Here is a 26706-nt window from a genome sequence, read left to right on the forward strand (position 1 = left end):
TTTGGAGGATTTCAATTGTTCTTGGTGCTGCTTTGATTGCTAACTGGAGCATGTAGGTCTGTGAGGGGCTTAGACCCCTGCAAACCTCAGCGCTTTGACAAAAGGGTGCATCATATTACTCTGATTGTCCCCAAGAGCCATGCATTACCCCCAAAAAACATGGTGCATTCAGAAATGAGTGAGTTTAATATCTGTTAATTAACATTTTCCATATTTTGTGTTTTTTTTATTTATTATTTATTTATTTATTTACGGTTGTGAATTGAATTATTTGATTTTGATCTGCTCTGTTCACTTTTAATGGTGAAAATTTAACTCTGCAGTTTAACAAAAGGACTTATTGACTTTGGTCATCTGAAAACAGATTGCAAGAAATAAAGAATTAAGACAAGCGACTCTATTACATGGTTTTTGTACTGTAATTTACTATAACACCTGTACAAGAAATATTTGTAAATTAGCATTAACTAATATAGCGTTAATAATTTTTCGTATTTGGTGATCCACTGATGTTTTCCATTTTATTTATGGTCAAATTGCATTGCAATGTGTTATTAAGAAATATTATATAGAAAAGTATTTTTTTCACTTTTTTTTCCACCAAACTTTTCAACATCAAAAAGTTTAAATACTGCAATTCAAAAGCATGAAATAAGAATTGCAAAATAAATGAAACGTCTGATTTATGGATGTTTTTTTACAGTGTAGATTGATGCCAGTGCTGCTTTTCATTGAGTTGAATGGAGTGAGTAGAGTAGTGTGTATTATTATAACATAAACACACTTATTTTCATATAGATTTCACTTGACGCTGGACATAAACTGTATAAAGTGTTCTGGAAAACATTAATTCAATCTTTTAAAAGAAAACAAATCATGCATTGTCTATTAGTCGTCTGGTATAATGGTCAATATGATGCAAGTAGGGAAAAAAAGACGGATAAATTATTGCACACACACCTCTTCAGCCTATCCTATATGTTGAGATATAACATGGCTGTGAGTCATCCAGATCTCGCCCCCCTGTATGACCCTGCTGTCGTCTGTCTGCATTGGACACACACTCTTTTGTCTGATGGCTTGTGTGCGGCAGCCTGGAGGCGGGACATTAATGATCGCCTTTTATTGTTCCTTATTTTGTTGGGTTAAAGGTCACGGTGGGTGTCATGTCGCCTTGTTAGGTTGTTTGTGTCCGCGGTGTTCCCTTGTTGATCAATCTGAAAACCGGACATGCTCCGTATGGTGTTTTTCATGAAAGAGAAAGCGGTTTTGATCAGACGTTTGTCGGTATCAATATTTTTATTTATTTACTTTTTTTATTTATTTATTTTTAATTACTGGAGCCTTTACTGTGATTTCACCAAATTGACCTAAGCTGCTAAAAAGACTACTTTAACAGATGTAGTAGTATCCAAAAAATGTATTTGTTGTGCAAGTTCAGAGTCAATAAATGCATTGAACAAATTAAATTGGAATAAGACGATGAAGAACAGTTGCTCACACTTTACAATAAAGACTCATTAGTAAATGTTTAATGCATATAAATCAACAATAAGAAATAGCAGTATTTTGTTCATTTAAAACATTTATATTAATTAAAAAACTAAATTTATTAGTTATTCCCCTGCTGAAAAAAACAGCTTAAACCAGCCTAAGCTGGTTGACTGGTTTTAGCTGGTTGACCTGCCTGGTTTTAGAGGTTTTGGCCACTTTCAGGCTGGTTTCCAGCCCTTTCCAGCTTGGTCTTAGCTGGTCAGGCTGGAAAATGACCAGGTAAAACCAGCCTGGTTTAAGCTGGACATAGCTGGTTTTGGCTGGTCATTTCCCAGCCTTATCAGCTAAGACCAAGCTGGAAGTGGCCAAAACCCCTCTAAAACCAGCCTGGTTGACCAGCTTAATCCAGCCAACCAGCCTAGGCTGGTTTAAGCTGTTTTTTTCAATAGGGTCGCTCCATTTAAATGATTGTGACTTTTGATTTCGTTAGACATTTAGTTTCTATAATAATTAAAATTAACATCATAACATGGTAGAAATTAACATCAGCTACAATTATTAATAAATACATTTTGTGGTGGTCTTTACATTCACTTAAATGAACTGATGTTAAAAAATGAGCCTTCACCATACAGAATTAACCAACTAATGGCCGTTAAAGTGTCACAGAATTATTAATGTCATAGGCTTGAATAACATTGTGAAAAATGATCAGTTTTAAAAATAAATTGCCTAATAAATCTTCATTATTTGACGCTGTCATGAACACCACCACCAATAAAACATTGTTTAAATATTAATTCACTGTAATGCTAATGATATCAATATTGAGTGTTTATCAGGATTATATCTAATGTCAGTGTATGGTTCAAGTCAAATCTCCTTTTCTATACATTATTAAAGACTCACGAAACACAAACACATTTTTTGAGCTGTTGACAGTCGTATATGTGTCAGACACTGCTAAAAGCACTATTAGGACACATATTTTACTAAAAAGTAAAAAACCGGTAGCCATTGACTTCCATAGTATCTTTCTTTTCTCTATTTTGGATGTCAATGGTTAGAGGTTTCCAACACCTTCAAAATAACTACAGTTAACTACTAAAAAAAGACACTCATGATAGTTTTCAAGCACTTAAGAGTGAGTCAATTGTAAATTTTCTGAACTTCCCCTTTGTCTTTAAACTAATATGTTGTTTCTTCTTCCAGGCCCGCCTGCCCCTACCTCCCTCTTCCAGCCACCGCGCCGGCCCGGCTTGGGTACGGTGGGGAAGCCGATTCGCCTGCTGGCCAATCACTTCCAGGTGCAGATCCCCAAGATCGACGTCTACCATTATGACATCGACATCAAACCTGAAAAACGGCCCCGCAGGGTCAACAGGTGAGAACAAGCTAATAAGCAATTCATATGAAAGGGATAGTTCAGCAATATTAAAAAAATTCTGTCCTTTTTTCTTTTTTCTTTTCATTTGGTTTTTCTGGCCAAACCTTTCATTGTCTTTTTTCTGTTAAGCACAAAGGAAGATATTTTGAAAGATGTAAACCAGTAACCATTGACTTCAATAGTATATACTTTTTTTTAATTTATTTTTGTACCATGTGTATCAATGGTTAATAGGGATGCTCAAAATAATCGATTAACCGTTAACTGAAAGGATGCATTTGTAACCTATTAATGGTATCAGTTAAGCAATGAAAATCTATTATTTTATGTATTTTGAGATTTGGCTGCATAAGGGCCGATCACCAAATGTGCTTTTTGCGTTGAGGGGTATCTTTTGAATAGTTTACTAACGGCTGTGAGCGTTTTGGACAACTTTGAGCGAAAAAGCGTGTCACGTCAGTCGCGTCGTTTTCATTCTTCAATCGAATGAAAGCAGAGGCAGGGTTTCCGTTGAGGAGACAGCAGTGTTTGTTGTCAAGACGACAACGGAGAACTTTTAATGATGATGTTAAGCTGAGGCTTTCATTTAACAGCTTATAAAACATGTTTGCAAATTAATGCAATATCAAATGCAGGGTTCAACGCTAAGGATTTTTTTTATTGGTCCGATCGGGCTAATGGTTTAGTTTTTTACTTGGCCTGCCAAAATTTTCACTGGCCCCAATATATTAAATAATGTGTCAAAAATAATGTTTATAATTATTAAAATGTTAAAAAATAAAAAATTATTAAATTTAATTATTAAATATTATATATATATATATAATTATTATTTATTAAAAATCTCTCACCCTGGGCCATCGGGCAGTCCTTATTGTTGAGCCCTGATATGTAAACAACAACAACATTGTTATATGTTATGTAGTAGCCTATACTTTACAAAGTCAACACATTAGCCTTAATGTTCAATGTCTTTTATCACACACAGCACACATGAACCATGAGTGAGATGGAGGAAATAAGTCATAATCATAAGACATAATCTTTAAACTAATGACTTTTATGTAAAAATGTTGAGGTTTTGTGATATAATATTAAGCATTAATTTAATGCATATTTTCCATGGAGCGATCCATTTAATAGCCTGATATTTTTATTTGATGGATTCAGTGTTTTCATTTTGCAATCTAAATTTTTAATTTAGGTGGAAAATATTTAGGGCAGGCCTATTTATTTTATTCTTTTTATGTATTCTGTTTTGCTACGCTGTTGGGAACACTGCATATGCATGATTGCTGTTATGTTCTGTGTCGGCTGTTCACATGTTAAAATAAATTAGTATTTAAAAATGCAGTATTTAATGTGTTACACAAAATAAACACATCAACTATTTTTTAAAAATTAAATAATTTAATATTAATCTGAACAGTTAACGAGCAGCGATTGGCAAAATTAACCGAAATGAGCATCACTAATTAACAATTTACTAATTATTTTTAGATGTCGTAATTTGTGTTAAACAGAAAAAAAGAAACTCAAAAGTTTAGGACCACTTGTGAGGTGTTTTTTATTTTTATTTTTTTATATTTGGGCTTGATCAATCACTTTAATTTCTATTTGTACATTCTGGTTCATGTTTAAGTTTGCTCCATATTAATGCTAGAAGTTGTACATTTACAGTGTTATATTTACTAGTACCATTTACCAGTACCACCGTGTGTACATACATACACACACACACATATATATATATATATATATATATATATATATATATATATATATATATATATATATATATATATATATATATATATATATATATATATATAATTCATTTAATTTGTTTTTTACATCTATAATATCATACAGCTTACAGTGTGTATTTATTTTTATTTTTATTAATATTATTTATTTATTTTTTTGTGTGCAGAGTACATGCACATGTATAATGTTAAATGCAAGGTTTTATTTGATCATTCTTTTGACAGCACTAGTTTGTTTTTCTTTTTTTTTTAGAAAAAAAATTAAGGATTCCTTGTAGAAAGTATTTTTTTAATAAACAAATGTTTTTGTCGCTTTTGATTAGTGCAATGCATCTGTGCAGAATATAAGCATGCATTGCACTTAAAGTCTAAATCTAGACTAGGTAAACATTAGCGTCAATTGTGATTTTTAAATTTGTGACCTGTTTTATTCCTCAGAGAGGTGGTGGACACAATGGTTAGACATTTTAAGATGCAGATCTTTGGGGACCGGCAGCCTGGATATGATGGAAAGAGGAACATGTACACGGCACATCCGCTACCCATCGGGAGGGACAGGGTAAAGCATGAACTAATACAGCTTTATTTATTTATTGTTTTCCACAAATGTTGAATAATAAAAGTAATTCTAAAGTCGTTTTCATTAGTTTTTTTTCTTTTCCCCCCATTTTAAAGAGATAATTCATCCAAAAATGTCAATTGTCATCTACTAATTTTTCCCCTTGTTACAAACCCGTTTTCAGATTCTGTTGAGCACAAAGATATCTTGAAAGATGCTATTTCTGTTAGCATTTTATGTTTCTTCTATAGATATCAATGACATTTTGTTTTTGGTTGAACTGTCCCTTAAATATGGCTTGAAGAAAAAGAAATGAATCTATTGCATAATGGGTAATTCTTCAGTGAATCTGGAGATCTGAGAAAGCATTAGAGTTGTTGTTGTTGTTGTTGTTGTTTTTTCACCCGCTGCTGGTGTTAAAGCTGCTTTTACAGTGAGCTCTCTTTCTGTTTGCTGCAGGTGGATCTGGAGGTGACGCTGCCGGGTGAAGGGAAGGATCAGACTTTTAAGGTGTCTCTGCAGTGGGTGTCGGTGGTCAGTCTGCAGATGCTACTGGAAGCTCTGTCTGGTCACCTGAACGAGGTGCCGGAGGATTCAGTTCAGGCTCTGGACGTCATCACTCGTCACCTGCCTTCCATGCGGTAAGATTAAAACACTGCCTGCATGCAGGAGGAGGATTATTAACCTAATTATTCTTCAATGCGGAAGTGTGCTCATTTTTGCGAATTGCCTTAGAACTTGGGAGAAATGACTAGGAATAACTTCTGCTTGCTCTAGAAACAAACGTCTTCCTGACTACCTAAAAAGTGGAATAATGTAATAAGAACATATCAGTTTGCATCATCAAGCAGCAGAGCGAACCGTTTTTAATGTCTAAACTCAACCTTATGGGCCTGCATGCTTTTTTCGGGCCCTGATATATGTTTTATTAGTCATAATGCAATGGGAATTATGAATGCATCTACCAAAGAGCTGCAAATAAAATTGCAGCTTATTTCTGAGAGAAGTAAAATAACACTGTTCTGTCCTATAAATAGCTTTTTTTTTAAAAAAGCACAATAGCTTTTTCTCAAGTTCTCACGAGCAACACACACTTTAACTGCATGATACAGCATCATTTAGAGAATTAAGGACAATATATGTCTATTTAAATAGGCTCGTGCAGGTTGTCTATACATTTGATCAGTTTTGAACATGACACCATGTGTAACACCACTGTAGTTGCATGAAAACTATTTTAATAATGTAAAAACATATTTTAAGCCTCTAATCCTAAACTGCTGACTGCTCATGCTTGAGTCTGGCCAGTTGTGAAAGAATAATGTATTATTAAATATATATGGCTTCTTAACAAAATTACAAAATACAGTCATTTAAATGCATATTCACTTTCTGTCTTCATCAGCGGTTGCCACATCAGAGTAGTCCACCAGCTCTCTGGTGAATGGATTACTGTATTTGCATTTACACATTTAATTTAAATATTGATTTAATGCATTAGATTAAAATGATGTATTTAATTCATACAATTAAAGTAATGCATTAATTTAAAATAATATAAATTTCTGCTGCTGGGGCCAACCATATATTCTTACATGGGGGGGGGGGCCCAAAATTGCACTGTTCCCTTGCCTCTGAGTTGTTCATGTAATTGATAATTCAGATGTTGTTTGACCTGAGATCTGCATGTGTTTTGATGCAGGTACACTCCAGTAGGCCGGTCCTTCTTCTCTCCACCAGAGGGCTACTATCATCCACTGGGAGGAGGGAGGGAGGTGTGGTTCGGTTTCCATCAGTCTGTCCGTCCTGCCATGTGGAACATGATGCTCAACATAGATGGTGTGCCTTTTATTTTATTTATTTATTTTTATGCAAAGATTAATCTCATCCAAAAAGGAAGTTGGTTTTGACATCATGCATGTGTGCATATTGTGTACATTTATTATGCGTATATATGAATGCATTGTAAATGAATACAACGATGAAGGTTATGCATGTTTATTAAATGCTATATAAACATGCATATGTTGTACTGTATCTTTAAATAAATACAATATTTTTAAAATATTTTATTTTTGTAAATACAATTGTTATAAATGTTATTTGTTTTTATTGTAATTATTATAAAAGCGCTTTGTTTTATTTTCTTTAATGCATGTGTCTTTTAACTTCTGTGATTATGTTTGAAAAGCGCTTTGAGATGCTATATTTTAAAGGCTCTATATAAAATGAAGTTTATTGTTATTGCACGCACGCATGCATGCATATATTTGAGTGTTTATTTTTAGATACAAATATTTTTATATGTGATGCAGCTTGAATATAAATTTTAAATGTCTGCTTTTATGCATGTGTAGGTCAAAACAAACATTAATTTAGGATGCGAATACATTTAAAAATAATAATAATAATCAATCATGTGGATTCTCTTTCTTGTTTTGTGTTTCTATGTATTTTGGGAAGATGGCTAACTATTATCATCCCTCCTCTCATACAGTGTCAGCAACAGCGTTTTACAGAGCCCAGCCTGTCATCGAATTCATGTGTGAGGTTTTGGACATTCAGAACATCAACGAGCAGACCAAACCCCTCACAGATTCACAACGTGTCAAGTTCACCAAGGAGATCCGAGGTGAGAGATGGAGAGAGGCTTATGGTAATTCATTCTGATTATTTAACATTCTTCCATTCTATTAATATTATTTATTCTAATTATTCAGACATTTGTCCTTAAACTGCTCCTGTGTGTAGCACTAGTTTCTTACACATCTCCTCCAATACCTTCAGTCGTGTTCTGATGTGATTTTTGAATGTTGTAGCTGTGAAATAACTCTAATCATTCAGCGGAGTGATATGGAGCTGTAATGCTCTCGAAACCTGTCGGAACTACTTTAGCTGTGCCTTTATCTGACTGAACAAACCCTTTTAGTATTAGTTGAACTGTAATTTATCCATGTGATGGAATTAAAAATCTGAATGTTCTGTATCATTGCTTCTCTCTCCAGTATCACATGATGTTTCAGAAATGTAAATAAAAATTAAAAACATTGTTTTGTTTTTTTTGCTCATTAAGTGTTTCCTATTAATGTAGAAATGTTATTTTGGAAACATTACCACAGCTACGTTTGGCTCACTTTTGCTTGCATTGCTAATTTATTGTCATTGTCATTTGTGTATTTAGGACTGAAAGTGGAGGTCACACACTGCGGCCAGATGAAGAGGAAGTACCGTGTGTGTAATGTCACGCGCCGCCCAGCCAGCCATCAGACGTTAGTGTCTTAACATTACATTAGCGCAAAAATGACTGTACAAAATGTTCTTAAAGGCACATTTCACACTAGAAAACTGCCATTGTTGACACGCTCTCAGCTTGTTCTTTAAGATATTAGTAAGTGTAATTAATTACAATTATTCCAAACAAATTGAGATATTTTGAAGAATGTTGGGAACCCATAGCCATGTTTCCATCGGCTTTATGCATGTTATAAAATATTGCATTAAAAAATAAGATGTGTATACCTTTTTGAAAATATTAAAAACATGCAAACAACTGAGTATAGCATAGAAATTGATATAAAAGAATTACTATTTAACAGGAGGGCTAATCATTTTGACTTCAACTGTATGTAATTTGTGTAATATCTAAATATATTTAATTTATGTTCTCAAATATATCCATGCATGTGTGTATTTATCAATGCATAATAAATATGCACAGTACACACACTTGAATTGTCAAAGCAAATTTTTATTTTGTAAGCGGTTTAATGCTCACAGGACTCATTATTATATTCCACACGTTCCTGCAGGTTTCCTTTGCAGCTTGAGAATGGACAAGCTATGGAGTGCACCGTTGCCCAGTATTTCAAACAAAAGTACAGCCTGCAGCTCAAATACCCCCACCTGCCCTGCCTCCAGGTGGGACAGGAGCAGAAGCACACGTACCTTCCCCTGGAGGTGAGAACCACCGCAGTCATATAAAGTGATTTCCAGGCTTTGGCATATGAGCAACTCCATGCAAATGGCAACCTTGCCATGGAAATGGTGAAACCCTTTCTACATTTGCTTTAGGCTTGTGTTTTACAGTACTTTAAAAATAACTTTGGTTAATCAAATATAATAGTTGACAAAGTCATACAAGTGCCAATTTCACATCTGCCACATCAATACTAGAGAGATGTCGCATATATAATTAGGCTTTTTCCTCATAAATACAAAAATAAAATCAATGTTTCCATGTTGAGATCAAAGCCAACTCTTATCCTTTTAATTGGCTTTATTTCTACAAAGGATGGTGTATACTGTAAACCTGCATACTTTTTTTGGTCACATCCATAATGCATGTTTATTTCCCTCATTTAAAATCTAAAACGTGTACAGATTGATATTTTTCTGATCCCATAACTCTCTGGTTAGTAGTTTTGGTTAATAATAACCTGTATACTTTCTCTGTGCATTTATGTTTAGAATTTTTACTGCAGATGTCTCATGCATAATGGTGGAACGTGCTCCTATACGGAAATAATTGACTTGACACTCGACTGTTTTGTGTTTGTCATGCAGGTTTGTAATATAGTGGCAGGACAGCGCTGCATAAAGAAACTAACAGATAATCAGACCTCCACCATGATCAAAGCTACGGCCCGCTCAGCCCCAGACAGACAGGAGGAGATCAGCCGACTGGTGAGAGACGATAATGTGCTCAATTTGACTGCAAGTCTTAATATGCAATGCTTAAACTGCAATATTTCAACTCCAAATGCATTCTTATAATAGTAATGTGGTTATTGTTGTGCATAATAATAATATCTCACAGCAAGAAGGTCGCTGGTTCAAGCCTTGGCTGGGTCAGTTAGCATTTCTGTGTGGAGTTTGCATGTTCTCCCTGTGTTCGCGTGGGTTTTCTCCAGGTGCTCTGGTTTCCCACACTGTCCAAGGACGTGGCACAGGTGAATTGGGTAGGCTAGAGTTTTTATGGGTGTTTCCCAGTATTGGGTTGCAGCTGGAAGGGCTTCCGCTGCATAAAACATATGCTGGGTAAGTTGGCGGTTCATTCCGCTGCGGCGACCCAAGATTAATAAAGGGACTAAGCCAAAAAGAAAATGAATAAATAAATAATGTAGATAACAATATTTATAGATTATTATTATATCATTGTTGCTTTAATAATGTAGTAGGATTTTTTATTTTTATTTTTAATCCAAAAATATCTTAAACGTGTGAATAAACAACCTTTTTACTGGTTCTGATTGGCTTGGTTTTTTTTAAATTATTTTATTTTTTTTTTTATTTGGTTTATTAATTTCTGTCCTATTTTTTTATTGGGTTTATTTAATTAAATACATTTCTGTTTTTTATTTTATTATTTTATTGGGTTTAATTAAATACATTTCTGTTTTTTATTTTATTATTTTATTGGGTTTAATTAAATACATTTCTGTTTTTTATTTTATTATTTTATTGGGTTTAATTAAATTTCTGTTTTTTATTTTATTATTTCATTTGGTTTATTTAATTAAATACTTTTCTATTTTTTTAATTATAAAAATATTTTTATATATATTTTTTTATTAGAATTTTTAGGGACCGAGCACCGAACGGTGCAAGGCCCTATTGGAATTGCTCCGTTTATTATTATTATTATTATTATTATTATTATTATTCTTTTCCGGAATGAATCGCGATTTTGAGGGGCTAAACATGCCCGAAAACTCACGGAACTTTGCACACGCCTCAGAAGTGGCGAAAATTTACGTTTATTATGGGTCTCGGAAGTGGGCGTGGCAAAATGACTCTACAGCGCCACCTAGAAAAATTAAACGGACGAGCCCCCGATCCATGAATCACGCACATGCACGAAAATTGGCACACACCTCAAACATGCCAAAACATACGAAAAAGTCTCTTGGAGCCATATCTCAAATCCAACAGGAAGTCAGATATTTTTAACTTCCTGCAGCGAAAAAGTGGCATTTTTGCCATTTCCAGGCGTTGTATTTTAACGAACTCCTCCTAGGGATTTTATCCGATCAACACCAAAATTAGGTTTTGTCATATAAAGGCCTTGGCGATGTTAAATTGCGAAGCTTTAGAGTTTTCGTCGATGGGTGTGTCCGTGGCGGCTTCGCAAACTTTGACGATTCGCCACAAAACAGGAAGTCATTATAACTCAGTGATACATTATCCGATCTGCCTCAAAATTCACACGCTTGATAAGCGTCCTGACCTGAACACGTTTACATGCCACTATCCAGATACAGTTATAGCGCCACCTGCTGGCCACAGGAAATGACATGTTTTACAGTGTGACAAACTCCTCCCACAAACTTTATTGTACCAGCACCAAATTTGAGTGGTGTTATCTGAAAGCTCTAGCGATGATATATTGTGAAGATCTAGAGTTTTCGCAGAGGGGCGTGTCTGTGGCGGCATGACAAACCTCAACGCTTCGCCATGGAACAGGAAGTCCTTATAACTCAACCACACCAAGTCCGATCAGCCTAAAACTTCACATGCTTGATAAAAGTCCTTTCCCGAACACATCCCCATAACAATAGTAAAGTGGGCGTGGCAAAATGACTCGACAGCGCCACCTATAAAAATTAAACGGACGAGCCCCTGATCTACGAATCACGCACATGCACGAAAATTGGCACACACCTCAACCACGCCAAAACATACGAAAAAGTCTCTTGGAGCCATATCTCAAACCCAACAAGAAGTCGGATATTTTTAACTTCCTGCGGCAAATAAGTGGCATTTTTGCCATTTCCAGGCGTTGTATTTTAACGAACTCCTTCTAGGGATTTTATCTGATCGACACCAAAATTAGGTTTTGTCATCTAAAGGCCTTGGCGATGTTAAATTGTGAAGCTTTAGAGTTTTTGTCAATGGGCGTGTCCGTGGCGGCCTCGCAAACTTTGACGATTCGCCACAAAATCGGAAGTCATTATAACTCAGGCATGCATTATCTAATCTGCCTCAAAATTCACATGTTTAATAAGAGTCCTGACCTGAACACATTTACATGCCAATATCCAGATACAGTTACAGCGCCACCTGCTGGCCACAAGAAATGTCATGATTTACAGAGTAATAAACTCCTCCCACAAAATTTTTCGTATCAGCTCCAAGTTTGGTTGGTTGTTATCTGAAAGTTCTAGCAATTACATTTTGTTAGGGTCTGAAATTTTCACAGAAGGGCGTGTCTGTGGCAGCATGACAAACCTCAACGCTTCGCCATGGAACAGGAAGTCCTCATAACTCAACCACACAAAGTCCGATCAGCCTGAAACTTCACATGGTTGATAAAAGTCCTCCCCTGAACACATTCACATAACAATATTGAGTCACAGTCATAGCGCCACCTGATAGCAGAAGGTAGTTTGGCTTATAACTCAGCCAAACAATGTCCGATCTGCCTGAAAATTCACAGGTTAGATGAGATGCCTCTCCTAAAGACATCTACATGCCGATCTTGAGTCACAGTTATAGCGCCACCTGCTGACAGGAGGAAGTTTTGCATAAATCTGTGATTTTTTCTCAGGTTCTTTATATATATCGGCTGAAATTAATATTGTTCGCTGTTCTCTGTTATCCTGAGGCTACCGGGCGGCGGTGAGCCTGGGTGCGAGGTCCCTATCATCGCTGCTTGCAGCTTTAATTATATTTAATGTTAGTTATTTATAAATGCTTTCATAGCAATTCGCATGTATTGTCTTAATTCACAAATAATTGCATTCTAAATGTTTTGAAAAAAATATGTAACACACACATACAAATTATTCACATGTAATACACACACGTGCATGCATGGAAACAAAAATATTCAAAACAATTTTGTCACACTGATTTAAATTTATACATGATTTGTATTATAAACACCCATATCATATTGATTAACTATTGCCCAGCACTAAATAAAAAAAAACTTTATTTTATATAACACCTTTTAAAAATGGCATCTAAAAGTGAATTACAAACATAAAAAAAGTACAGAAGTAAAAGATGCATGCAATAATAATAATAATAATAATAATAATAATAATTTTATTTGATGCACTTAAACTCAAAGTGCTACAAGTTATACAACAACAAATAATAATGCAACCCAAGCCAGAATTACAAGTACATTAAATCCAAATATAACAATTCAAAGTCAAGCATACATGCATAAATACACTAGTTTAGATGCATAAAGCGCAATGCTGTTTGGTATTTTCTCCTGAAATTAGCATTTTCTCTGACTCCTCTGTGTACTCAGTAATTTAACTTTCATAGTGGTGGTACATTTATTTTCATCTTTTAAAGTCAAATAACTCAACATAAATGTACGAGGCTGAGATAAATGACTAATTTCAGGACATTTCAGACGGCATTTAGAGATGTTAGCATGCAAACTCTTCACATGCTATCATTATACATGCTGTCATTATAATATAATGTAGTATGACTGATGAAGCTCCTGTAAACTCTTTCAGGTCAAAAGCAACAGTATGGTTGGCGGGCCCGACCCTTATCTGAAAGAGTTTGGCATTGTGGTGCACAATGACATGACCGAGGTGACAGGGCGGGTCCTCCCAGCGCCCATGCTGCAGTATGGGGGCCGGGTGAGTACAGACACTGGCAGGGACTGTAGCAGGGTGAGTACTGGGGCTCGGGTGCAGGGTGAGTACGGGTGGGCCAGAGCAAACGCATGCCTGTCTGTCTGAGTGTGTGTGTGGACTGAATGTACTAACCAGAGGAATACGGATCAGACTCCACTGATGTGTTTCTTTAGAATAAGCTATTCTGAAACTACTTTTAAAAGGGGACCTATTATGCAAAAATCTCTTTTAAACACCGTTGTGTGGCATCAATGTGTGAATATAGCCAGCCTTTCCATTGTCTATTAGCCATTAGAGTGTTTGAGCTGCTGAAGACTAAGAGGATTAAAGATGTGGAGTTTTAGATGTAGCATAAATGAACAGCAGACAACAGGAGTCTCCATAGACCAGGGGTCACCAATCTCAGTCCTGGAGGATGCTGGTGTCCCTGCAGGGTTTAGCTTCAACTTGCCTGAATGTTTCAAGTGTACCTAGTAAGACCTTGATTAGCTTATCCTGGTTTGTTTGATTAGGGTTGGAGGTGAAATCTGCTGGACACCGGCCCTCCAGCAACAAGTTTTGTGACCCCTGGCATAGACTGACAGAAGCACACACTGTAGCACACATGCAGACTTGAGTGATAACGCTAGTCCTGTTGTCAATCTGCCGCTATGCTGATGCACAGGGGTTTGTAGCTCCGCCCTCTTTTGAAAAGAGCACAATCACGTTTGCATTTAAAGCCACAGTCACCAAAACACCACAATTAGCATCGAAGCCTAAATGGGTCAGTTTCAGAGAGCTAGAAAACGTGTGCTATTTTGAGCTCAAACTAATCGGTCCCCTTTAATATCTCAGAGCAGCTCAAGTCTCATGCAGTCGATGTGATTTAGGGCTGTGCAATTTGGGGGGGGGATGAATTGCTAATTTTTTTTTGCACTTTATTAATGGGAGCAATTTCGATTTTTATTTGCAATTTAATATTCTCAAAATTAATAATATTCAATAATAATAGTATTCTCAATAATATGCAGCACACACTTTAAATAGAAGGAACACAGCATGTTTTAACTGTTTATATATGTATATGATTGTTTATAAATTTTTTAAAAACTTTCTGTATAATCATAGCCTATATACACACACTGTGTAGGCATTCTATATTTTATATGCATCACATTACTGCACCGCCGCACTCTCTATGTATTAATTAATGGTGGGCGGTACATGCTTTTGTTTTGAGCCGTGGTGATTGGGCAGAATAAGTGTGCTCTCATTCAATTGGCTAGCAAGCCTGTCACACAGTCAGACACTTGCTTTTGGATGCATATTTGTGTTATATTTATATATTAATATCGCTTTCATATCGCAGCCCTTTGAAAGTTTGCTAATTGCGTCGTTTCAAATTGATTCGATTTTGATTAATTGCACAGCCCTAATGTGAATACTGCAATAGCTCTAATATTAATGTTGTTTTCTTATTTTTTGCTGTTGCATCACTATACTTAATATAACTGTATGTAAACGAATTGATATGAAATGTGCATCATTTTCTGTCTGAATCGGAATGAGTTTTTCCTTGTTTTATAATTGACCCTACAGTACCAGTGGAGTCTTGTCTTCATTCCTGTGAAATGATGATAATAATAATAACCTCTTGATTAAATTGCCCTCCCTTTTGCAAACTGTGCCGCTGTTGGTTCAGATGGGAAAGCTGTTGCATGTAACTGCAAGAGATCTGCAAACTCGTATCTCTTCTGCTCAATTGTATTTAATTACTGTCTCTAATTTATACTTTGCAATAACATTGGGAGCTTTATTATTATTATTATTATTATTATTATTATTTTTACAATTAACCCAGAGTCTTAATTCTGTGTCCGTATTTAACATTTTGCTTTGTGTGTGTGTGTGTGTGTGTGTGTGTGTGTGTGTGTGTGTGTGTGTGTGTGTGTGTGTGTGTGTGCTTGTTGTAAGTGCTTTTGAATGATTGTATTTTCAAATGCTTCAGTCTTCAGGGATTTTGTTTATTTTACAATTTATTATATCTCATTCTGTATAGATTTGTTTGTAATTATATTGTTTTTACAATACATTTCAACTTATCATATTAACCCCTTCCCTGCCAGCATTTTTTTAGTTGCCAGCTACTGCCAGCTTTTTTTTTTTATGATTTTCATCTAAATTTGACGGCCCTCAGAATATTTTTGGCCATGAATATATGACCATATTATTTATCAAATTAAAGTGCCAATCCTCTCCTTTCAAACAAGAAACAACAGCATTATTATCTTCAATAATGTGCTCATGTTTTGAACACACTTAAATGCAGGTAGGTTTCATGAAAAAGTTAATGTTGAAGTAAGAGTTGTACCTATAATATTTATTCATATCCCTGAACACTGGAGCGTTTCTGTTCTGTATTAACTTTAACATGCATTTCTTCCTTCAGTGAATGATTTATTAATGCATTAATTGACTTTTATGCTTTACAGCTAGTTCTTTAATGCCCTTTTGCAATATTGACCCCTTAACTGATACTCGCTAACGTTTACATCAATTTTCTTTTTTATTAAACCCTAATGTTAACCTCATTGGAAAGGTCTAAGACTTCTGAATACATATTCGCTCACTGTTTTATATTGTGCTGCACACAAACAATCATAATTAAAGCTCAGTTTTTGTGGGATCAACTTCAAATTTGGAATATAATTTGTTCAGATATTTAGTTTTGATTTTCGCCACCTTAAAAAAAAAAAAAAAAAACAGTTTTAGCCTAAAATTGACATTTCATGCAGTATATTAAAATATTCATTTATTTTGTATACATAAACATTAAGGCACATAACTTATATTTAACTTTTAATTTTTTTTACTTCAGCTACAATCTGACGTGACGTCTGTCTGTCTTTAAAATGAGACCAAGCTTAAATCACTGAAGCATTGAAGATTGACATTAAGTTGAACATGTCGTTTTTATATCTGTGTTCAGTTAAGGGGTTATATAATAATCTGTTTCTAATCATTGGGGCTTTTCTGCACTCTCTGCTATTGGCCAGGCCTGCCAGACACAGGTTGGGTTGGTTTAGGGGTAGCACTAGGGCTGCACAATACTGGAAAATCAGATTTTTCGATATTTTATTCATTGCGATATGAATACAACTCAGAGATGGGTTTCGGCCGGAAGGGCATCCGCTGCATAAAAACTTGCTGGATAAGTTGGTGGTTCATTCCGCGGTGGCGACCCCAGATTAATAATAATGGGACTAAGCCGAATGAAGAGAAATGAAAATGAATGAATACAACTTCACAAGATGGTTTGAGTAGCTCTATTTGGCAGTTTCTAGGGAGTCGAACAATTTAAGTACAAAAATTGGATAACAACAATGCAAAGAAACTTCTCATACATGCTTTGTCTCATTTCTTGTCCAAATATCTAAAGTTTAAATCAAGTTGTTTTGTGTTCACTTTCAGAAGAAATAAGTCTAGATGAATAGTTTTTCCTCAAAACAAGCTTAATTATCTGCCAATGGGATAAAATAATCTTGTTTTCACATTGAAATGTGGATGTTTGGACTAGAAACAAAACAAATTGTGTAGAGATAAATGCATACAATAAATCTGTTACACATCCAAACACTATAGTTCTTCGTGCTCAAATGGCTCTCTTGCAATGCTCAGTCACAGGCATTAAAACACATGCAAATGATAAACCTTCACTCCATTATGACTGAACTGAGCTGTGACTTTACAAATGTTCTGTAGCTCAACTTTAATTCAGACTCAACATTTCACATTTGCAAGTCACATCACAACATGTGCAACGGGTTTATGTGCACATCTGCGTGTTTCTGAACAGCAGAAGTTATCATAGTTGGTACAACAAATCATTATTTTACAATCCTATTTGCTGAAATAATACAAGAAAAAGTCCAGGATGGTGTTCTCAAGTCTTTCAGAAAGAGGAAAACAATAGTGTGAGACTGATAACGACAGGCAGAAGAGGGAATAATGTCAGAATTACTGTCCTGCTCCCATATACGCATCATTACATGCACTGTAATTGTTATAATTTCATGCAAAGATGATTTAATACACACATAAATACATATAAATGTTTATAGGTTAAAAATAAACTAAATATTAAGAACTTTAAAGAATTTAAGAAGCTGATGACCAATAAGTGCATCATAACAGTCTCGTGAAAAGGCTTCATCCTCTTGCATATCGATGCTGAAATGATATGTTGTGCAGCCCTAGTTACAGGGGAGGATGTTGAGTAAAGTGTGCATCTGCTGGTCAGGCCGAGGGGTTCACTAAGAGTGTAGGGACTCTCTCCCCAGAATAAGACGGTGGCCACACCCAACCAGGGCGTCTGGGACATGAGGGGGAAGCAGTTTTATGCCGGAATAGAGATCAAGGTTTGGGCCGTGGCCTGCTTCGCCCCTCAGAAACAATGCAGAGAGGACCTGCTCAAGTAAGAATCACTCTTATATTTATTGAAGCTATTTATTATTTATATATTGCTTTCTTTTATAATAATAACAACAACAACAATGATGATGATAATAATAATAATAATAATAATAGTAGTAATAATAATAATAATTTTGTTGTTGTTTTTATTGTTGTTGTTGTTATTATTATTATTATTATTATTATTATTACTATTATTTATTTATTATTATTATTCTTGTTGTGTTGGAATTTTTGTATATTTTTGGTGTATTGTTTATTAGTTGTATTGTGGTTAATATTACAATAATGTATATTATTAGGGGCTATTATGATGATGATGATGATTTAAATTATTATAATGATGTGTGAACGTTTGTGTATTGTGTACATTAGGTATATTATTATTATTATGGTTAATATTACTGTTATGCATATTAGGATTATTGTGATGATGATGATGATGATGATGATGATGAATTATGATGATTTTTGAATTTTTATATTCTTTAGTGTAGTATTGTTTGTTAGGTGTATTATAGTTGATATTACTGTTGTGTATTAGGATTATTGTTAGGATGATGATATTTAATAAAGTGTTTTATTTGTTAGTTAACTACACGAACCAACAAAGTTCTTAATACATTATTCAAATAAATTAAAGTTGTCTCTGCTAATAATTAATTGCACTTTAATCTGTGTGAACAGTGTTTAACTTAAATGAATAATGCTTTTAATGTTTTATTATATATTTATGCTCATAAATGTTATTCATAACTGTTAACAATTAAGTGTTAAGTTATTTTGATAAAAAAAGTCATTTTCCAGTTTTAAATCTGTTTGTCAATTGAATGTTTATGCATTCTGAAAATATTGGATCATTTTCCTCTTTTAAGTAAATTTATGAATGTATCACACACACACACACACACACACACACACACACACACACACACACACACACACACACACACACACACACACACACACACACACACACAAATAGCCATTTGATTAGATTATCCAGTTTAATGTGTTTAATAATAATAAATGTGTGTATATATATATATATATATATATATATATATATATATATATATATATATATATATATATATATATATATATATATATATATATATATTTTTTTTTTTTTTTTATTTAGTTCATAAATTTTTACTTTTTCTCCATATATATTTTTTTTTATAAAAACATTGATTACATTTTAACTCTCGTCTTATTTTTACATTTTCAAGCTGAAATGTGTTAACAGGACTACATTTAATGACACTTTATTAGATGGGTGGTATCATCAAATCATGCAATGCATTATGAATCATGTGCCCACTTCCTCTGAAACCCAGCAACACAACAAAATCATTAGTTCACATCATTTCTAAGGTGTGGTTATGCTATAAACATGTCGAGATGCACCTGGTTATTGATTCTTGTCTTTTTTTAAAGGAGTTTCACTGACCAGCTGCGCAAGATTTCCAAGGATGCTGGGATGCCGATCCAAGGCCAGCCGTGCTTCTGCAAATACGCCCAGGGTGCAGACAGTGTGGAGCCCATGTTCAAGCATCTCAAGATGTCTTACGTGGGCCTGCAGCTCATCGTGGTCATCCTGCCCGGAAAAACACCTGTCTATGGTAAAGAGAGATCACTGAAAGCACAGCAAACACCCGGGATTTTGACATTAGCTGCTCTTCCATTACAAATCTGCACAAAACTATTCTGAAGTAATAACATTAATTACGTAAATGTTATACGACTACAACCTGTCCTCTCAGCCGCAACCCAGTACTGGGAAACACTCAAACACAGTTCTTAAATTCCTCTATAACGCATGTGTTTGGACTGGGGGGGAAACCGGAGCACCCGGAGGAAACCCACGCCAACATGAGGAGATCATGCAAACTCCACACAAGCACCAACTGACCCAGCCGAGACTCGAACAAGAGACCTTCTTGCTGTGAGGCCACAGTGCTAACCACTGAGCCTCTGAAAAAGACAATTGAAAAAATATATTTGGTTTCAATATTGTTTTTAAAATGCTATGAGTTCCAGCTCAACAAACTTTCCCTAGAAGAAACAATATTATAGGACATACTGTGAAAATTTCTTTGCTCTCTTAAACAACATTTCAGAAATATTTTAAAAACAAAATATAAAATTAGGGCTGTCAAATGATTTAAAAAAATGTACGTTATTAATCACACTTTTTATGCAATTAATTATGATTTATCACAAAACGGCGTATTTATTACAGTAATAAAAACAAAGGCATTTAAGTGCCATTTAAATTTCAAAACAATCAATGGCAATAACAAACAAAAATGATTTCCATGTTGGATTCTAAAGCCTGGTTTATACTGCTGCATCAAGTGACCGGCGTAACCCACAGTGCATGCAACGTGTGTAGCTGTGCATTTATACTTCTGCTGCTGTCTCTGTTGGTCTGCATTAACACTTCCGAAACGCTAGTGGGCAGTGAGATGTAAATGTTCCTTGTGTTGAGTTTCTTCACTGCTGTTTTACTTTTCCTGAACACTTCCTGGATGAACAAGCGGCTCAAACTCGCTCATTTTGAGGCAGGAACCGGCGGATGTGCAACAACTTTAACTATGAGGTAAACACAGAACAAAACTTTCCATCCGGAGCTCCTTCGCAGGACTCCACACTTGTAAACAATCGCTACATTGGGTTCGCGCCATTCACGCGGCTCTCGGTCCCGCCCAGACTCGTCAGCGATACCAAGCCGACCAATTATAGAGCTTGGGCTATGCGTCAACGCCGTAGCATATGCCGCTGTTTGACGCAGAAGTATAAATCAGCCTTAAGTGGACGACAGACAGACAGACAGACAGACAACTCGTGCAGTACAGCGGACCCAGTGATTCATCAACACAAACGCAATCATGCATGTTGATGAATCGTTCATCAAATTTGCTTAAACTAAGCGTTCTAAAGTCTGGCTGTATTTCACAAGCAAGGATTCTGACACAGCAACGAGAAGCAGGGCTCATGGATGTAGCTTAAAAGGCCATGAAACCCCCTCGTTTCAGCAGGGTGTTTTCACACCTCTACTTTGGAAAAAGCCAGAAAAGTGGGCGTGTCCAGCTCTGTTTAGGGGGGAGTGTCGGAGGAAGAAAAGTGGGAGGGTGTGGGAGTGTCCATTTGGGCACACGCGAGTTTCAGTGTCAAAAATCACACACACAGTAGAAAGTGATGTTTAACCTACATGGACATCTGTAGTCAAATTATTTGCCAAATTATTAAATGGTGGACTTTAACTGCAGTTTGGCTGTTTTATTCAGGAAATTCATTCTTGTCCCTTGCGACAACGTGATATTTGATTCGAGGAACTGCTCTAAGCGTGTATTTTTCATGCAATGTTTGGTACCGCACGGCGAATGAGAGAAAAAAAACTCTGCATTTCCCGGAAACTTAGATGCACACGGCAGGTAGTGTCAGGAAGCCGCGTGTGTTATTCCGGTCACAAAATCCAACACGAGGTTATAGTTTGGTTGTAACTGTTAGTGCTAACTTGTTTACACTCGGTGCAATAGTTTGTTTGATACGAATAAAATACGAACTAAATAAACAAAGAGCACTGGTCGCTCACTTACCAAATCTGTAGAGACAGGACAATCACCAGCAACTAGAGCCGTGTCTTTATTAAGAGGAGACTACAAGTGAATCCGGATCTCAGCGTTTGCAGATGAGAACAGCTCTCAGGTAAACAATAATCCTCCATAGACACGCAAGTTATTGTTGTCGCGCGTCGCGTACACTGTTAATCCTCACGTGACTCCAGCTGAGCTCTCACAGAGAGAAAATGAAAACAAAACTTCACTGCAGCAAACTATAAAAGCAACACTTCACGCTTGTTTTGCCAACACAACGTGGCGTCTCTGTCGTCTAAACACTATGACAGTAATGAATATTAATGAAGTTGCACAATAGAGCGCGCTGATTGGTTTGAACCAAGCTTTACTCATGCATTAATGCAGCACACTGTAAGACGTAATAAGACACACTCTGGCACAGACGTCCAGTCTGCACGCTGGAATACACGCTATTATCTCATGACCGTGACGCAGCTTCAAAAATTAGTTTCAAACCGGAAGTACGAATTTGCTTGAAATAACGCAAAAACAACCAATTTACACTTTTTAGTGAAATATAGGTGTCCTAATAGTGTTTTTAGCCGTGTGGGACACATACGACTGTCAACAGCTCAAAACATGTGTTTTGGTGTTTCGTGACCCTTTAAAGGCAGAGAATGGGGCTGTCTTGGACGGCTTGCGACTTCATCTGCCACTTTCACTACAGTACATTTACATGGACACCAATACTCCACTTTTATGATTAAGATAATACTGATTTAGAGTTTTTTTTTTTTTTGATTAACTTAAAGGACCACACGAGTCCCGAAATGCGGAGGTTTTTTTGCGGAGGTCGCTAATTTTGACAGCCCTAGTTTATATACATTACATCGATTTGCTGAAAAACCGCCTCGTGCAAGTTGTTTTGCAAGTGATTTTTATATGGGTGTTTCCGCTAAATCAGGCATATTTTTTTAATTTGCAGTTTTATTTTGCACAATATAAATGGTAAAGTTAACGCAGCTGCTGTCATACTGAATTGTGTGTGTGTGTGTGTGTGTGTGTGTGTGTGTGTGTGTGTGTGTGTGTGTGTGTGTGTGTGTGTGTGTGTGTGTGTGTGTGTGTGTGTGTGTGTGTGTGTGTGTGTGTGTAGCGGAGGTGAAGCGTGTGGGAGACACTCTCCTGGGAATGGCCACTCAGTGTGTTCAGGTGAAGAACGTGGTAAAAACGTCTCCTCAGACACTCTCCAACCTCTGTCTGAAGATCAACGCCAAACTAGGAGGCATCAACAATGTGCTGGTGCCACATCAGAGGTGCGTTTTTGTGCTTTTTTTTTTTTTTTTTTTTTTTTTTAACTGTTGCATACAAAAGAAAACGTTCATGTCATCGTATCTAATTTAAAAGGAGTTTTTTTCCTTCTATTGTGGCTTTAGATTGTAACCATCACATGTAAATGCAGAGTGGCCCTCAAACAATGCTTAATGCATGAAATCTCCATTTTTAGTCCACTTAAATAAAAATAATCCTGTCACCTAGCAACAGGACTGCCAATCATGGGAGGTTTTTAAAGGGGGATCTATTATGCAGAAATCGCTTTTATAAGGGTTTGAACATCGTTGTGTGTCAGCAGTGTGTGAATATAACAAGCTTCTAATGAAAAATAAAATTTTCATTTGGTGTAATCAGACTTGATAAAAACCGTCTGCAGAGACACTTTGATTGACATTGTGTCTTTGTGCATGTGCATTGTGAAGTCTAACATTTTAAGGTGATAACATTATTTTGTTTAATGTAAGTGCTGAGCAGTGTGGAGAGTTCTTTTGTTTCCAGTTAAGTGAAATCTATCTGTGCTAAAAGGGCTATGAATCTGATATGAATCTGATCACTGTATGCTGATCAGTTTTGTTTACTTTTTAAATGTTACTTTTTATTTTGTTTTGGTTTTCTATCATTTTTATTTTTTTATTCATTATATTTTACTTAATTTTTTTTCCATATTTTATTTTATTTTTTGTTTTATTTTAATTTTATTTTAATAATTTTATTAATATATTTTTTATTTTTTGTATTTTAATAAATTAATACATTATAATTTTTTATTTTATTAACTTTATAATTTGGAATTTATTGTTTTATTTTATTAATTTAGTTTTTATATTTCACTTTAATTGTTTTTATATAAATTTATTTTAATAAAACTTTATATAAAATTATATTTATTAAATTTTAATTTTATATATTTTATTTTAATACATTGTATTTTATATTATTTTAATACAATTTTTATATTTTATTTAAATCTTATTCTTAATTTTAATTTATTTTCATAAAACTTTTTTTTTAATTATGTAATTTTATTTTATTTTAAAGATTAAATTTTTTTATTTCTAATAAATTTTATCTTTAAAACTTTAAAATATTTATTTTTATTTATTTAATATAATAAAAAAAATTGTATTGAATTTTTTTTTATATTTTAATTGAATTTATTTTATATAATTTATTTTTATTAAGTAATGTTTTCATTTAGTTCATTTTACCCCTGTCTTTTTTTCCCCCTGCAGGCCTTCTGTGTTCCAGCAGCCGGTGATCTTCTTGGGTGCGGACGTCACTCACCCTCCAGCGGGCGATGGGAAGAAGCCGTCCATAGCTGCAGTGGTAGGAAGCATGGACGGACACCCGAGCCGATACTGCGCCACCGTACGTGTGCAAACGTCCCGCCAGGATCTGTCCCAGGAGCAGCTCTTCAGCCAGGAGGTCATCCAGGATCTCACCAACATGGTGCGCGAGCTGCTTATTCAGTTCTACAAATCCACCCGATTCAAGCCCACACGCATTATCTACTACCGCGGAGGAGTTTCTGAGGGCCAGATGAAGCAGGTGAGTTTAGCGCAGGAGATGCATGCAATTAATCCAACACTGCTGATGATGATGATGCATGAATAGTAATTATAATCTAATGCATGCATCTGTTTTATGATGCCCCAAATTATTAGTGTATATAAAATGTTTTAGCATTGCAAAAAATGCATTTAAATTATTTGCAAGCAGGATTTGTAATCTAGTGTCTGCATCTTTTTAGTATGACCCGAATTCAGCATGCCAAAAATGCAATGATAGTGTTTGAAAGCAGGATTTATAATATGGAGTATGCATCTGTTTCAGTATGCCAGAAATTCAGCATACCATGCATTTGTTTTATTTTAATCTGATGTATGCATCTCTTTTAGTATGGCCCATATTATTATTATTATTATTATTATTATTATTATTATTATGTAAAATGTTGCAGCATAGCAAGAAGGCAAAGGTAGTATTTTAAAGCGGGATTTATAATCTGGTGTATGCAACTGTTTCAGTATGCCCCAAATTATTATTATTATTATTATTATTATTATTAGCATGTAAATTGTTTCGACATATTAAAAATGTTTTAGTATGAGTGCCAAATGAAGCAGGCGAGTCCAGCGCAGGACATGCATGTATTTAATTCACCACTGCACCATAGCATTTATCATCTGGTGTATGCATCGGTTCTAGTATGCCCCAAATTAAGCACACCATAAATGCATTGATACTATTATAAAGCAGGATATATTTATTTTATTTCAATCTAGTGTGAGCATCTGTTTTAGTATGCTCCAAGTTATTAGTATATAAAATGTTTCGCCATACTAAAAAATGCATTGACTCTATTTGAAAGCAGAATTTATTTTATTTATAATGTGGTGTGTGCATCTGTTTTTTGTTATGCCTTTAATTATTAGTTTGTAAAATGTTTCAGCATACCAAAAATGCATTGATAGTATTAGAAATCAGCATCTGTTGTATTTTAATATTTCTGTCTGTTTTAGTATGCACCAAATGATTAGCATGTACCATGTTTCATCATACTACAAAATGCATTGATACTATTTGAAAGCAGGATTTATTTATTTTATTTTAATCTGGCGTATGCAATTGTTTTAATATGCCATTGGTTATTAGTATATAAAATGTTTCGTTATATTAAAAATGCATTAATAATATTAGAAAGCAAGATTTATGATCTCGTCAATGCATCCACAAATGCAGCACACCAAAAATGCATTGATACTATTTGAAAGCAGGATTTATTTTATTTATAATGTGGTGTGCATCTGTTTTAGTATGCCCCAAATTATTATTGGTATGTAAAATGTTTCAGCATACCAGAAATATTTTAGTTTGGTTGTTTGTGTTTAAGCAAGTGAGACCCTGTGATGCTTATCAACATGAGGCGGCACCAATAACGGTTCATACACCATACTAATCAAACAATACAACTGTTCATTGCTGGTACACACAGCTGATCTCAATTATCACAATAATAATCATGAATAATACCAAAGTCACTTTATTCTATAATATTCTTTAGTCTATATATAATATTCTGTAGTCTTTGATGATACTTATGAGCATCAGTAATAGAAATAAACAAAAACGCATACAGCATTTGGTTATTTGCTGAGCACAACAGAGGAGAACAACCAAAAAACATCCAGTGTCTTCCATCTTTATATAGATATTAGCAATTTAAATCATTTTTGTTGTCATTTAAATGCAATTTTAATCATGTAATTATCAACCAGTGTTCAATAAATGTGTTAATTGATTATTAATGTGTGTTTGTCAGGTGGCGTGGCCAGAGCTGATCGCCATCAGGAAAGCCTGCATCAGTCTAGAAGAGGATTACAGGCCGGGAATCACATACATCGTAGTGCAGAAACGCCACCACACTCGACTCTTCTGCTCCGACAAAGCCGAGAGGGTGAGTGTGTGTGTGTGTGTCCTGGTTTTGGTGGTTTACAAGGACAGAAATTTGTATAATGGCATC

The 26706-nt window shown here is 35.1% G+C and overlaps 1 protein-coding gene across 1 annotated transcript in view; it reads left to right on the forward strand.

Annotated features, from left to right (window-relative positions):
- ago4 (argonaute RISC component 4) overlaps nt 1–26706 on the forward strand; it is a 36798-nt gene that overhangs the window by 4184 nt on the left and 5908 nt on the right. The window contains 14 exon segments of the mRNA NM_001252559.2: nt 2707–2878; nt 5086–5206; nt 5666–5847; nt 6909–7045; nt 7704–7838; nt 8388–8475; nt 9016–9163; nt 9770–9889; nt 13687–13815; nt 18132–18265; nt 19708–19892; nt 23005–23164; nt 24416–24731; nt 26506–26640. Coding sequence (NP_001239488.1) covers nt 2707–2878; nt 5086–5206; nt 5666–5847; nt 6909–7045; nt 7704–7838; nt 8388–8475; nt 9016–9163; nt 9770–9889; nt 13687–13815; nt 18132–18265; nt 19708–19892; nt 23005–23164; nt 24416–24731; nt 26506–26640 — 2162 coding nt within the window.

Source organism: Danio rerio, chromosome 19 (genome assembly GCF_052040795.2).
Source record: "Danio rerio strain M-AB ecotype USA chromosome 19, GRCz13ab, whole genome shotgun sequence".
Lineage (NCBI taxonomy): Eukaryota > Metazoa > Chordata > Actinopteri > Cypriniformes > Danionidae > Danio > Danio rerio.